This window comes from Phocoena sinus, chromosome 11 (genome assembly GCF_008692025.1).
Source record: "Phocoena sinus isolate mPhoSin1 chromosome 11, mPhoSin1.pri, whole genome shotgun sequence".
Classification (NCBI taxonomy): domain Eukaryota; kingdom Metazoa; phylum Chordata; class Mammalia; order Artiodactyla; family Phocoenidae; genus Phocoena; species Phocoena sinus.
In genome coordinates this window covers 77,416,509-77,430,652 of record NC_045773.1, presented here as the reverse complement: position 1 = coordinate 77,430,652, position 14,144 = coordinate 77,416,509, and the positions used below count along the sequence as shown (strand labels likewise).

Genomic DNA, 14,144 nt, shown 5'->3' with positions numbered 1-14,144 from the left:
TAACTTTGGCAAATACGTCCATTGTACTTCATGTCATTCCAAAAATTACTGTTTTAGAAGTGGGATACATGGGGGATAGTTTGAGAGCTTGGACAGAATATTCTAAGTGCAAGGCTTTAGGCTCTCTATGCCAAGTAGTGACACCCCCCTTCCAAAAAAGGGGAAAACACTAAGCATTTTTCAATAGTAACAGCAGCAGTTAATGACTCATGTTGAGGACCTCTCTCTCAAAGAACCAACACAAGCAAAGTTACAGAATACGGGAAGAGCATAAAAAGAGAATTTGCTCTTTTGCAGGGCATTCATTTTTCACACTCAAAAGCAAAAGGTAAAAAACTAAAGGTAAATATTAGGAAACACTTACATGGCAATTATTGTTGAAGCCCAGAAATGGAAAGTTAGTGGAAAAAATGTTTTCTGAGGAAAGTGGATTGATCATTTTACTGAGATTCCGGGTTCCCACATTATTTTACCTGAAACAGGTCTAAAGGCATTTTTAAAATAGAAATGAACACAGCTAATTTCAACATTTTATCCGGTCATTAAGGATTTTTTCTCCTTTTAGAATTATTGTATTTTAGAAGAAAATGTACTTTAGACAACTGTAAATCAATACCTAAAACTAATTTGTACTAAAGGATACTTTTACGTTGTCATTCGCTAGACAATTCTCACCAACTGTCACTAAATTCATTGCCTTAGAAAGAATTTAGGTTTAACTTCTTATTGTAATACCCAATATTATTAAAAGAAAGCAACAATTCATATGTGTTAAATTCCAGTCACATATCTGTGATTTCAATTTTAATTACATGTATGGAAAAGAGCACGTTCAAATCTATCTCTGGGATTATTCTGAGAAGCACCTATTAGATAGCAAATTTGAGAATATTTTCAAATCTGGATGAGATATCCAAAAAGTTATAAAAAAAATATCAAGCTTCAGTAAACCGTAGAGCTGAAGGACAGGTTTAATATACCTGTTACAGGCTTCCAGAAAGGTTCTAAAAGGAGTGCACTCTGTAACACTATATATCATATAATCTACACTATAGGTAAGTGCCTTATAATGTGGTAGTTTCCCTATTTAACGAGGATTTTGTTTAAATACCAACACTTTGTTCCTCAGTGATAGTTTGGTTCCCCATTCCATACTCTGTGCTTAGTACAGTACCCAATTCATAATAGGTACTTAGTAAACATTTGTTAAATGGAAAAGCTTTCAAATATTTTATTGGTTAATTATAACAAAAATCTTGCGAGGCACCCCTTCCAAAGAATATAAGTGAAAAACTAGAGCAAAAGAGAATTGCTAGAAAGAATGAAATATATAAAAAACCCGTTGAGTATATCATTGTATCAGTGGAGCCATTTAATAAAATAGATTATGCTTGAAGACAGTGTTTTTCAATCCTTGCTATTCCCATAACCTGGGAGTTTGTTTAATATGTGTGTATACAAGCATGTGTGCATACACACACACACACTCCACACACACACACACACACACACACACACACACACACACACACACACACCAGGGTTTCACTCCCTGTCATTCAATCTCTGAAGCCAGGGCATCTGCAGTTTTTGGAAGCTCCTGACCTCATCTCAAGCCAGGGTTGTCCTAAGGTGAAGGGAAAGCATTATGTGGGGATGAAATATACACCTTCCCCCAAAACAAGGATTCTGTGGCTTATATCAATAAAAAAGAAAACAGGGCTTCCCTGGTGGCGCAGTGGTTGAGAGTCCGCCTGCCGATGCAGGGGACACGGGGTCGTGCCCCGGTCCGGGAAGATCCCACATGCCGCGGAGCGGCTGGTCCCGTGAGCCGTGGCCACTGAGCCTGCGCGTCCGGAGCCTGTGCTCCGCAACGGGAGAGGCCACAACAGTGAGAGGCCCGCGTACCGCAAAAAAAAAACCCAGTTACCATGGAGTTAATATTAAACTGTAAAGACCTCTGTCTATCTGGGTTCTTGCATACTGAGTACTGCCTTATTTGGCTGATATAATACACACTCTAGAAACAAAAGTGGCTATGTGGTGGGGTAAAGGAGAGACACTGTTAGGGGAACAAAGTCATCAGTCGATTAAAAAAGTATATTTGTTTAAGCAGATTTAGTGTAAGATGAAACTTGCTTTTCATAACAGTAGGGGAAAATGGATTATCAATAAAAGATGTTGGGACAACTGGCTGGACATCCGGGGAAAAAAAACAAGTAAAATTAGATCTATATCATACATCCAACAACAAAAAAAAGTCCAGATGGATCAAAGATTTAAACATAAAATATAGATCCACAAAGTAATTAGAAGGTAACATGGGAGAAATATTTTATAATCTTGGGATAAAAAAAGACTTTCAAAATATTACAATAAAAATGAAAGGCCATGGAATAAAATATGATTATATCAATATAAAAAAGTTCTGCATGACATAGATCTGAACAAATAAGCAACCAAACAAAAAACTCATAATAGTAAACAGACAAACCAGAGCCAGGGGTGGAGAGGCTTTGCAACTCATATCAGAGGCACACAGCCCGTTTTCCTTATATACAATGAGCACTTACAAATGAATGAGAAAAATGTAAAACATTACCCTATTGGTACAAAGTAAGTGAACACACAAAAAAGCTCATAAAATTCTCCTAAGAATATACTCAACCTCCTTCATAATAGAGGTAGTTTATTTTTTTTTCCACTCAAATTAGCAAAGATCAAAAAATTGATAGTACCTTGCTTGGGCTAGAGTATAGGGAAGTACTAACATACCAATGCTTCTTACCCCCATCACTGATAGAATTATAAATTTACAACCACAGTAAAGAGCAAACTTCCAATAATCTTTTAAAATTACAAATGCAAATATCTTTTGACCCTGCAACACATTCTTAGGAATTTATTGAATAGATATACTTGCCTATCTGAAGAATTATTTATTAAGTGTGAGATTGCTTATTGTAGCATTATTAGTAATAGCCAAAGATTAAAAGCACCTATATGATATTTAGTAGGTCACTGGTTAAATAAATTATGATGCACTCAAACAACGGAATACTGTTCATGTTTAAAAGAATGAACAACTTGTAAAAACTGAAAATAAAACTAAGATAATGTGTGAAAAAATGTGTAGAACAGTGTGTATAGAGTGCTATAATTTTTAAAATAAAAACCAAAACTATGCATACACATATATATCCTTGGAAGGAAACAGAGAAACCAGTAACATTTGTTTCTTCCAGGAGGGGATCTAAATGGGGAATAGAGTGAAAAGGAGACATTTCACTATATACCCTTTGTAACTTTTGAATTTTTACCATCTAACGAATTACCTACTTAAAATTATATTAATTAAAAAGCAAAACTACTCTCTGACTCAGTTCTTAGAAAGATTTCATCTAAACTCAAATACTTGTTGTGAATTAAAACCTAAGCAATTCCAAAGCTTTCATTACTATTCAGTAGGAGTTAGACATCATTAGGAATAATTACAATCTACCATTTTATTAGAACACCTACGAATTTTGACAAATGTAAACAATGGAGAAAAGCAGAAACTGAGTTTTGAGAAGCGCATTAGTTGGCATGAACTTTGAAAGAGAGAATAGTAGAAAAAAGAAAAAACCTAGGCAAGTAATGCAGAGACGTGCTTCTGAGGAAGCTTCGTGATTTGCAGGAGTGAGTAGCATGCTGGACCAAAGGGGCAAAGGCAGGACTGAGTCGAACAGGCTTGGATACATTTGTTTTTTTGTGCCAGAATAGGAGTAGGAATCCAAGCACACCACAAGCACACAGTCAGACACAAGGGCATATGTGCAATAGCCTATTTCCTCTTCCCTCTACATGTAAACACGTTTCTCCCTGAAAATGAATGAAACCATAAGATACAGGTCAGGGGAGCACTATTAGGAAGTAAGCGAATGTTTTAAGAAGATTCCTCTGAGATGATGTCTATTTATCCATAATATTGTAAGATACTGAGATCAATTATTGAAAATTCTGATAGACATGAGTTCTCAGATATTAGACAACAATATCGAATTGTTACCTAATGATCAATTATCAAAGCAGGGTCTCTCGATAGAAACCATTCCATGACTTAGAATAAGAAATTTACAGATAATACCTATAAGTCTGAAAAAAAAAAGGCATTTTCCAAGAAAGACCTTAAAATGACTAACATAGACTGCACTAGCATTTACTTATTTATTTTTTTTTTTTAAACATCTTTATTGGGGTATAATTGCTTTACAATGGTGTGTTAGTTTCTGCCCTACAAAGTGAATCAGCTATACATATACATATGTTCCCATATGTCTTCCCTCTTGGCATTTACTTATTGAGTCCAGTTCCACTGGTAGCTCTGAAATGCAAAGCTGTGCCCGAGAAGACATTGTCAATGCTAGAGTGTTTGTGTGCAAAAGGGGACACCAGGGTTCCCTAGTGATTAGGCTCTTCCAGGTCATCGTGTGACTAAAGTGAGCACCAGTTAGAGCTATTATAACAATATAACAAGGGGTCAATGTATTACCCTTTTAATATCACATACAGTTTTAGAAGAAAGCTGGAAACCTTTATCCCAGAGGAGGGACTTAGGTGGAAATGTGATGTCTGGAATGGCTGGTGAAGGAGTTATGCTGGGATGATGGTCCTTTCAGACCTACAGCCATGCTGTGCGTCCTCAGAGATTAGCCCTAAGCTCCACACACCCAGAGAAACCCACTCTGGTACCTGTGTGAAGACAAGGGGAATAGCACCTCTGTCCTAAATTCCGTGAGAAGAGCAAATAATGCTGAGTGTGCCCTGTGCGTGTATTATCACTGATACTTGGCAAAAGGATTTTGGCGTTTGAATCCTACAAGCCTCAAGTAGTGAACAATACCTCTTCCTAAATTAAAAAGCCATGGACTAATCGTACGAAGAAAACTGGCTCCCTAATATCTCGCTTATAGGAAAGCGTTCATTGTCAAGTTGATCCTTCTTTTCCCTGGTTTCTTGGAAATGCAATCATATAGGCTCAGGATTAAAGACAAAGGGGAAATAGCACCAAGTGATTGCATTCCTGTCTCCTACCTTAGGTTGATTTGGCTGAAGTGGAAGGAAAAGGTTTTGTAGGATAGTCTCCTAACTAACTAACTAGATTGGCACCCTTTTGAAAGTACAAGAGACACTATTGATAATTATTCCAGAGAAACAGAAAGAACCAAGATTTAATGTCATCCTAACTTTGGGGGATTAAGTGGCAGCAGATGGTGCAACAGGATGTTAAAAACAGCTTGTACTATTGGATGCAAAAAAGCCCCACAAGCGTGCCCAGGATTCCTAGCAGCACGGATGTCCAATACATGGTGAAAAACAGGCTCAGGAATTGATAACTTCTTTCTATTCCTTCGCTATACTGTTATAACTGTTGTAACTCTAACTATAAATATATAGTTAAATTCAGAAGTAGTTCAGCAATGCAACTGTTCAGAATCCATGCCACTAACCTAAATCCGAGTGGAAAACACATGGTGATGTTGCAAACCAGAAGACCTGGGTTCTCCTCCTTGCTGCTCCCGTGATCCTGTGCAAAATGGTTAATCTCACTGTACCTTAGTTTTCTCATGTGAGAATAAAGATAACTAAAATTTATCGACACCAACTTTTTGCTGGGCACCCTGTGAACTGCTTTATAAACATTCTGATTTCACTCCGGCAACAACCTTATGAGGAGGGTACTATTATTAACACCCCTTTATAGGTAAGGACACTGATGCTCAGAGAGGTTGTGAGTCTTTCCCTAGAGCACACAGCTAGTAAGTGGTAGAAGTGGGTTCAAACAAGGTTATTTGGCTCCGGAAGCATACTCTTTAACCGTGTGTGCTATGTCCCACTGCCTTAGACTACTCAATCTTCCATTTCCCTCCAGGGTTAAAGTTTTATGATCCTGAGTAAATTCTGCTATTAAGTAACACTATTGTTTAGGGAGAAAGAGACAAGAGAACAGGTACTAATTTTTATTAAGTGTCTCTTTGCCCCACTGTGTCAAGTGTTTAACGTAGCGAATGTATTTAATTCTACAAAAGACACACAAGGCAGATGTGGCAGAAATGGGAGCTGGACCGTCCAAGATTTGTCCTTTCTTTTATACTATAGAGTTGTTGCTGAGAAGATTCTGCCCAGCTAGACACTACATTTTCTGGTATATCTCATGCCTCTGGAATTAGGCATAGCCATGGGACTAGTTGTCATGGAATGTATACGGTAGCAACGTGGGCCAATTCCCGGCCAAGCGGGTTGGAAGCTGTGTCCTTTCACCATCGTGTCTTTCCTTATTGTGAGCTGAATGCATAGGGCTCCCAGGACCTAGAGGAGGGCATAGCTAGAGGTGGAAGTACTCTGGTCCCTGAATGAGACTAAGAGGAAGGAAGGGCCCGGGGGGAGAAACACCCACATCATCTGTAAAGAGTGAGAAATAAGCTTCTATTGTGTTAAGCCACTGAAATTTTGGAAATTAACTGTTATAAGAGCTAGCATTACCCTAAACATCACAGATAGTGTGATCCTTATCTGTAAATTAGGAAAATGAAGCTCAGTCAGGTTAAGCAACCTGCCCAAAGTCAGCCAAATGGCAAAAGTGTTATTACTGGGGGCAGAGTTGGAGGTACTAGGCCAAGGGATGAGGTGAGATGTGCAGGACAGGGGCTGGGAGCTTACTTTAAAAAGAAAGGAAAGAAAGAAGGAAGGAAGGAAGGAAGGAAGGAAGGAAAGAAAGAAAGAAAGAAAGAAAGAGAGAGAGAGGGAGGGAGGGAGGGAGAGAGGGAGAGAGGGAGGGAAGGAGGAGGGAGGGAGGGAGGGAGGGAGGAAGGAAGGAAGGAAGGAAGGAAGGAAGGAAGGAAGGAAGGAAGGAAGGAGGGAAAACTAAAGAAGGAGGCAAAAGGGACAAAAGGTTTAGATTTGAAAAGAGTGAATAGATACCACACACAATATGTGTAAATGGTCCCCTTTCTTTTGCTGATGCATATTTATACCCTTCACTGCCCCATACTGTTTTTTAAATATATATATAAACAGAACTTGATATCTGGTCATGACAAACTGAAAGCCAAGGCATTTATGTTTAAGGACTTAACTATGTTTTTGGAACTCCTGGTGCTGCCTGAGAATGCTCTATGAGCCTTTGCAAGTCCCAGGAAAGCACCCCACTCAAGTGAACAAAACTTCCCTCCAGCAACACTCCATAACTTTGGCCATCTTGGAAAACCTCAAGTGAGGTGGGAGAGATAGACAGGAATGACTCCTCATTCCTGCCATAATTGACCCCTTATACTTGTTTTAACAACCACCAACGTTGCAAAGATTGTTCTGGAATAAAATATAGAGGAAGCAGCTAATTGGTGATTCATAAATAATAAATATATAGCAAGCGTATTAGAACTAAAACAATAATATTGGCCAAACTCTTTGAGTGTTTTCCAGATATAGAATTTCTTCCACTCTGGAAGAGTCCGGGATTACCCCAAGATCTCAGGAAGATCAGCGAATCGGGTTAAGCAATTCTAATCCCCTGAATTTTCCAGAAAATGACAACTCTCTAATGTTATAGACACCAGAGTGGACAAAGGAGAAGTCATAGCAATGTGATTAACAAGGGAAAATAAAAAGAACTCCAGGCTTATGATACGGTGGGTACAAGAAGTTGTACCAACCATTAGTTATATATCTAAACCCCATTAAATGAAGACATATGGGTAAAAAAGGAATATGATCTAGTATTACATTCAGTGGACTCTGAATTCAAATACTCATATCTCATTGTAGGTCAAATATATCTGTGCTACGTGGACCAAAAAAAAATCCCCACTCTAAATATGTGCCTTACTAAAATGTTCACTTTTCAAACAACTTTATCTGGTGAAAAAAGTTAGTCAGTCTTGAGTTCTTCATCCCATTGATTATTAGGCGCAATGCTATTTGTAACAGAAATGTTGTGAATAATTTAAATATTATAAATTTGCATGAAACAGCCCTCTCATAAATTCCTAAAATAGTCCCTAAAATAATGACTCTAATATGTTGATTTGACAACGATGCTAGAATGGCACTATTAGTAGAGTGACTCCACTTAAAAGAAATACAGGGGGAAATGATTATAAAATAATTAAAAACAAAATGATTGAAAACCCAAGGCAAATGTAGAAGCCTAGGAATATCACGATGAAACCACTGTGAGGTTAGTGACAAGGGTAGCTTTTGAAAACCATACCTTCATTTGCTAATTTCATTCCCTGTTGTAAGGTACCTTACTGTTCACTGATTGAATCTTGACAAAGGGTAAATCATGTCTGCATGGAGAGTCTAGCAGGGTCCCCATACACTACTCTTTCTTTGGGATTTTTATCAAAAGAGCATCAATGGCAAGGCTGTATTCAAAGCATCCCCACAAAGGGGCCGAGACAAGTACTAAAAAGTCGCAGAAGGCCGACCTTAAGGAGATTTATTTCCAAGTGTGGTCGAGGAGGAATAGAGCCAGTCAGAATTATCTTGTTCTCAAGTGCTGTACCAAAATGGGGAAGGATTGAACCATTGCTGGACTGAACCCCAGCAATGTCTTGGGTCACCAGGAAGATAAAAAGTTTCTAAATGATGAAAAAAATTAGTATTCTTTCCTACAGAACCTTAGGTTTATAAGAAAGCTGATGGACCATTTTTGACAATTGGAAATCTCATTTTAGAATTTCTGGAAAAAAATCAATCTAAAATGTTACTGGCTCCCACAAAAATGTTTGATTGAGGGGCAAAAATATTACCAAAGACATGGTCGATTCAAGGTCTATGAATACCAACCAGTAACCACGGTAAAGTTTTAATTTACCAGCTAAAACGGTATAAGCAAAACAAGCTTAAAATAACTGAATCAAATCCATGTTAGCACAAAGAGGACAAAGGTCACACATATTAGGTTCTCCTCTTGTCCTAAGACCACTTGTAGTTTTTTAAACCATGGGTCATGACCCATGACTCAACAATGAGTCTTGAAATAAATTTAGTGGGCTTACGTTCAGCATTTAAAAGTAGTGGGTTTACAATCAGCATTTTAAAAGAATACAAAAATATGGAATAGAATAACAATACCATAGAACATAGTACATAGTAGTGAAACTTAAGATGCATGTGTGTGTGTGTATGTGTGTGTGTGAGAGAGAGAGAATGCACACATTTGAGGGTCATAATGTAACATGTGGGGAGTTGAGGAATGCAAAAGGTCCCTTTGCCCCTAAATCTCATTTCCTCAGTTCCATCAGAATGCCTGGAATTCAACAATAAAATATTTATTTCTCTACACCATGAATATTTGGCGGATTTCAAAAGCATCCAGTTAAAGTGAGATGTATCTGAGAAGGATACAATCTTAAGCTCCATCAGCCAAGGCTGATGTGACACCTCTGTGAGCAGAGGTAAACACAAGCCAAGCACTTTTGTGATAGGAGAGTTTTGCTGGAAGAGTAGATGGCAAGACCACGAGATTGTCTTAGGATTTCACGTTTTAACCTGTATCCTTTCTGTGAGCATCCATCAATGATTCCCACACAGGGTGCTCTGGTGTTTTGGGCTAACATAAAAATCAATAAGAAGAATTCTGAATATACCCTTTTAGGGTTCTTCAGGTTTTACTGGATAGACATTCACAGACACCTTGGATAAAGGTCTCTCTTAGGGCCTTTACTTTTCACACCAGTTACATGAAAAGTATCTCAAGGAACATTTAAGTCAATGATCCTTAAACCTCATTATACATCAGGGGGTGTTTTTGAAAATGTAGATACCTATGCCATACCCTCGGAGATTGCATTTCAAGTGGTTTGGGAATGGGGCCCAGGCCCATGATTTTACTGTGGAATTGGGTTTGAGAACCAATCATGTTCTACGATTCATATGATTCTTGAATCCACTCTTATATTTTGAACATATTTTGTTCTTTTGTTAGATAGCTATAATTTTCATGATGTTTTCACTTAAATTAAGCAGGAATCTCTCTTTCTTTAGAATCAATCCATGAGTCATTTTTTTCTACTTTGCTCTTCCTTTAGTACGCCCAGCCCCCATGGATGGATTATGGGTCAACTCCCTTTACCATATGCCAGCTCTTAGTATTAGTACACACAGCAAACAGCACAAGATATATAACATAGTAACAGTTAACACTTATTAAATGTTCATGACCAATAATACTATTGTGGTTATCATTATTACAATTAGGGAGTAAAGCAAAGATACCTGTTAATAGCAAAATCAGGGACTTCCCTGGTGGCCCAGTGGGTAAGACTCTGTACTCCCAATGCAGAGGGCCCGGGTTTGATCCCTGGTCAGGGAACTAGGTCCCACATACATGCCGCAACTAAAGATCCCATGTGTCACAATTAAGACCTGGTGCAGCCTAAATAAATAAATATTTTTTAAAAAATACCAAAATCACCAAAGCAATTTTGCCAAGACCAAGGTCAAGAACGCACTACTTCACAGACTTGTTCAGTAAGTAGTGTGTGTTGATAATCTGGAAAAAGGCAAGATGTTTGTTTGTAGGTTTCACTTACCTTTTACTTCCTACAGTGTCTTATGGTCAAGTGAGAAACCAATGCAAGAAAAGTGTCATAGGTGTGTTCAGATAAGGCTTGGCAAAAAGGCTTCTTCGTTCATATTTGAAACAATAGCATTCTAGGTTATGGAAGGACTCTCCTTTGAATTCAAAAGCTCCTCCACAAAGTTTAAAAGGTTTCCAATAATACCTCTTCTTAGAAGACTGAATGAGAATATGTAAAGTTTAGTTCTTACAGAAGAAACACAAGGGAAAAGGTAAATTGGAAAACAAAAACAAAAGCTTCTGGCAGTATGTTTCCACGTCTGCGTCTACCCCACTGGCTAACCTTAACCTTTCTGTGAGTCAGCTTACCCACACATAAAGCTGTGGAACTTCGCTGTACTTTAAGAGATGTTTATTGGATTAATACAATGTGCTCTCAGGCTTGGTGCCATGCCTTGAGTCCTGTGAACTCTCTATAAAGGATTATTATTTATCCTGTAGATCACGTTGCACTGAATAACAATGAGTTAAACCAGATTTATCTGAACGCTAAAATAAACAATAATAAAAATGACAATTGCAGAGTTTTTTTGTTGCTGTTATGTGGGGAATACTTGTCTAAGCACCTAAATCTTCTATTGTTATCTTCTTTCCTATTACTGCCAAGATTAGTAAATCAGATGATAGTTTATGAATCAATATCTAAGCCTTATATTAAGTCTAATTTAATCTTCATTTTCATGATTAGTTGGGAAATTCACCAGTAACTATCGTAACAGTATAGACAAAAATGAAACAGCATAATCAAACAAATGTGAATTTCAAAGAATTGCTAACCTTCCAACATTACCTTGCGGAGCTAAAAAGTCATACCTTCAACTAAGGAAGTGAGGAGGGTAACGTTGGCTGCTTTCCGTCTTCCGGCTGGCAAGTTCAGGCCAAGCCTATCCAGTTTCTCCCTCAGGCAGCGACCCCCATTCTTGGATTTTGCTCTGTCCGAAAACAAACAAAAGCTAGGTTTTGAAGGTTGACATTCGGAGTAAAATGATGAGAAGACTTGACCACATGGGGTATTCAACATGGGACAGAAAATGTAAGGGCTGAGGGTTGGGGAGCGTGGTACCAGTACAGTTAGAAGACCGCAGTGCCAGAAAACACCTTTTTCTTACCTTCTCAAAATGCCTCCCAAGAGTGAAGCATTGAGGCATTCAGGTGGTGAGAGGCGTCTCTTCACCTCAGCAATGGTCACCTTGTATTTGGAAGTAGAACTGAGAAGGGACAAACGACCAGGTACAGAGCAGAACAAGTCTGTGGGGTTGACCACGCAGGTGCCACCTTTGGAGGGAAATGTATATTATATATTAGTGACTATGTGAGCAGATAACAACATAAAACACATGTGATAAACTTACTATCACAACACTACATAGGATTTGGAAACACCTGGCACAATTTTCCTTATACATATATCACCTGGATCATCTCAGAAAGCTGCTCTGAAGACGTCCTTTCAAATAACACTCAAGGTTTGTCTTTCAAATATCACACAGAAAATATTTGTGAGGGTATAAAAATTAAAAGATTTTAGCCAAAATTAGCATCCTATGGAGTGTTGGCTGGCCCACCAAATTTAATTTTGACATCATCCACAAGAAACACTTCAATTAGGTAAATACCCACAAAGCGTAGATATTATATATCCATGGCTCTGTGTGTGTGTGTTTTTGTATGTGCACGCATATACACAATGGATAGATTTTTTTTTTAAATCCATGACTTACTATATAGACAAAAGTTTTGAAGCTCTTTTCTAAAATGTTTGAGAAGTGCCATCTCTCTCCCCTCGATCGTCTAACAACTATAGGCACCAGAGTCATTCAATCCCCAGGTACCACTAAAACTCATGTGCCCATTGCCAGAAACTCCCAACCCATGTGAGTGGATAATTGGTCAAATTTCTCTACATATGTCAGCCGTCAGGATCAGCACACACAATCAAACACAGCACCAGACTTAGAACATAGTAACAGTAACACATTAAATGTTAATGGCCAATAATGTTACTGTATTTGTCATTATCGTTATTACTAGTAGAGAACAAAGCAAAGTTAACTGCTGTTAGCAAAATCACTAAAGCAATTTCGCCCTGCTGGGGCTCCTGGAGCAGAAGCCTTCTGTCTCCAAGGTCCAGAAAGCCCCCTGGAGCTTTTCTCTCCTCCAGGAATAACAGAGAACATCCCCTAACCTCAGGCAGCTGAAGTAGACTTGAGGACCCAAAGTGATCATCAGTGGGGAGGGTTTCCTACTGCCGGATCCTCCCTTAACGCAAAAATCCTGAGCCAGTGTCCACGCTGCTAAAGCAGTGGCTGTACAGCCTCAGGATCCAAGGCTCCTCCCTGTGCCCTGAATAATCTGAGGGCAGAGCTTTGGAGGTTCAGTGGCAAGTTCAAATTCAAAGGTTGCTTTTCTGAGCATACATTGTATTTCTTCAGTTATGGGTAATCTTAAGACCCATCTCCAGAAAACGGTCAAGTTCTATGAGGGAAATGTGAAAAAAGTAGGCGGAGGAAGAAAAATGGGCAAGAGAGTGTTGTCCAATATTTTTACTCAAAGGGTAGTTCTCAACTGGCAGCATTGGCATCTCCTTGGCAGCTTGTTAGAAATGCAGAATCTCGGGCCCAACCACAGACCTTCTGAGTCAGAGTCTGCATTTGAACGAGTCCCTCAGGTGATTCATGTGCTCATTACTTTTTTTTATAACATCTTTATTGGAGTATAATTGCTTTACAATGGTGTGTTAGTTTCTGCTTTACAACAAAATGAATCAGTTATACATATACATATGTTCCCATATCTCTTCCCTCTTGCATCTCCCTCCCTCCCACCCTCCCTATCCCACCCCTCTAGGTGGTCACAAAGCACAGAGCTGATCTCCCTGTGCTATGCGGCTGCTTCCCACTAGCTATCTATTTTACGTTTGGTAGTGTATATGTGCCCATGCCTCTCTCTGGCTTTGTCACAGCCTACCCTCCCCCCTCCCCATATCCTCAAGTTCATTCTCTAGCAGGTCTGTGTCTTTATTCCTGTCTTACCCCTAGGTTCTTCATGACATTTTTTTTTCTTACATTTCATATATATGTGTTAGCATATGGTATCTGTCTCTCTCTTTCTGACTTACTTCACTCTGTATGACAGACTCTAGGTCTATCCACCTCATTACAAATAGCTCAATTTCGTTTCTTTTTACGGCTGAGTAATATTCCATTGTATATATGTGCCACATCTTATTTATGCATTCATCTGTTGATGGACACTTAGGTTGTTTCCATCTCCGGGCTATTGTAAATAGAGCTGCAATGAACATTTTGGTACATGACTCTTTTTGAATTATGGTTTTCTCAGGGTATATGCCCAGTAGTGGGATTGCTGGGTCGTATGGTAGTTCTGTTTGTAGTTTTGCTCATTACGCTTTGAGAAGCACTGGTGTAGGAGTCACCACCTGCCTTCCCTTCCTTGAGTGAGCAGCTCAGATGGAATGTTATGTCCATCAGGTCTGTGGCATTCAGATTCAGGTGTG

General features: G+C 38.8%; 1 protein-coding gene across 1 annotated transcript in view; it reads right to left on the bottom strand.

The window, feature by feature from the left end:
- The window catches only part of TFAP2D (transcription factor AP-2 delta), a 55,009-nt gene that overhangs the window by 27,152 nt on the left and 13,713 nt on the right, over nucleotides 1–14,144 (bottom strand). The window contains exons 4-5 of the mRNA XM_032649792.1: nucleotides 11,737–11,902; nucleotides 11,441–11,559 (exon numbers count right to left, since the gene is read on the bottom strand). Of these exons, the coding sequence (XP_032505683.1) occupies nucleotides 11,441–11,559; nucleotides 11,737–11,902 (285 nt within the window). The remainder of the gene's footprint in view (nucleotides 1–11,440; nucleotides 11,560–11,736; nucleotides 11,903–14,144) is intronic.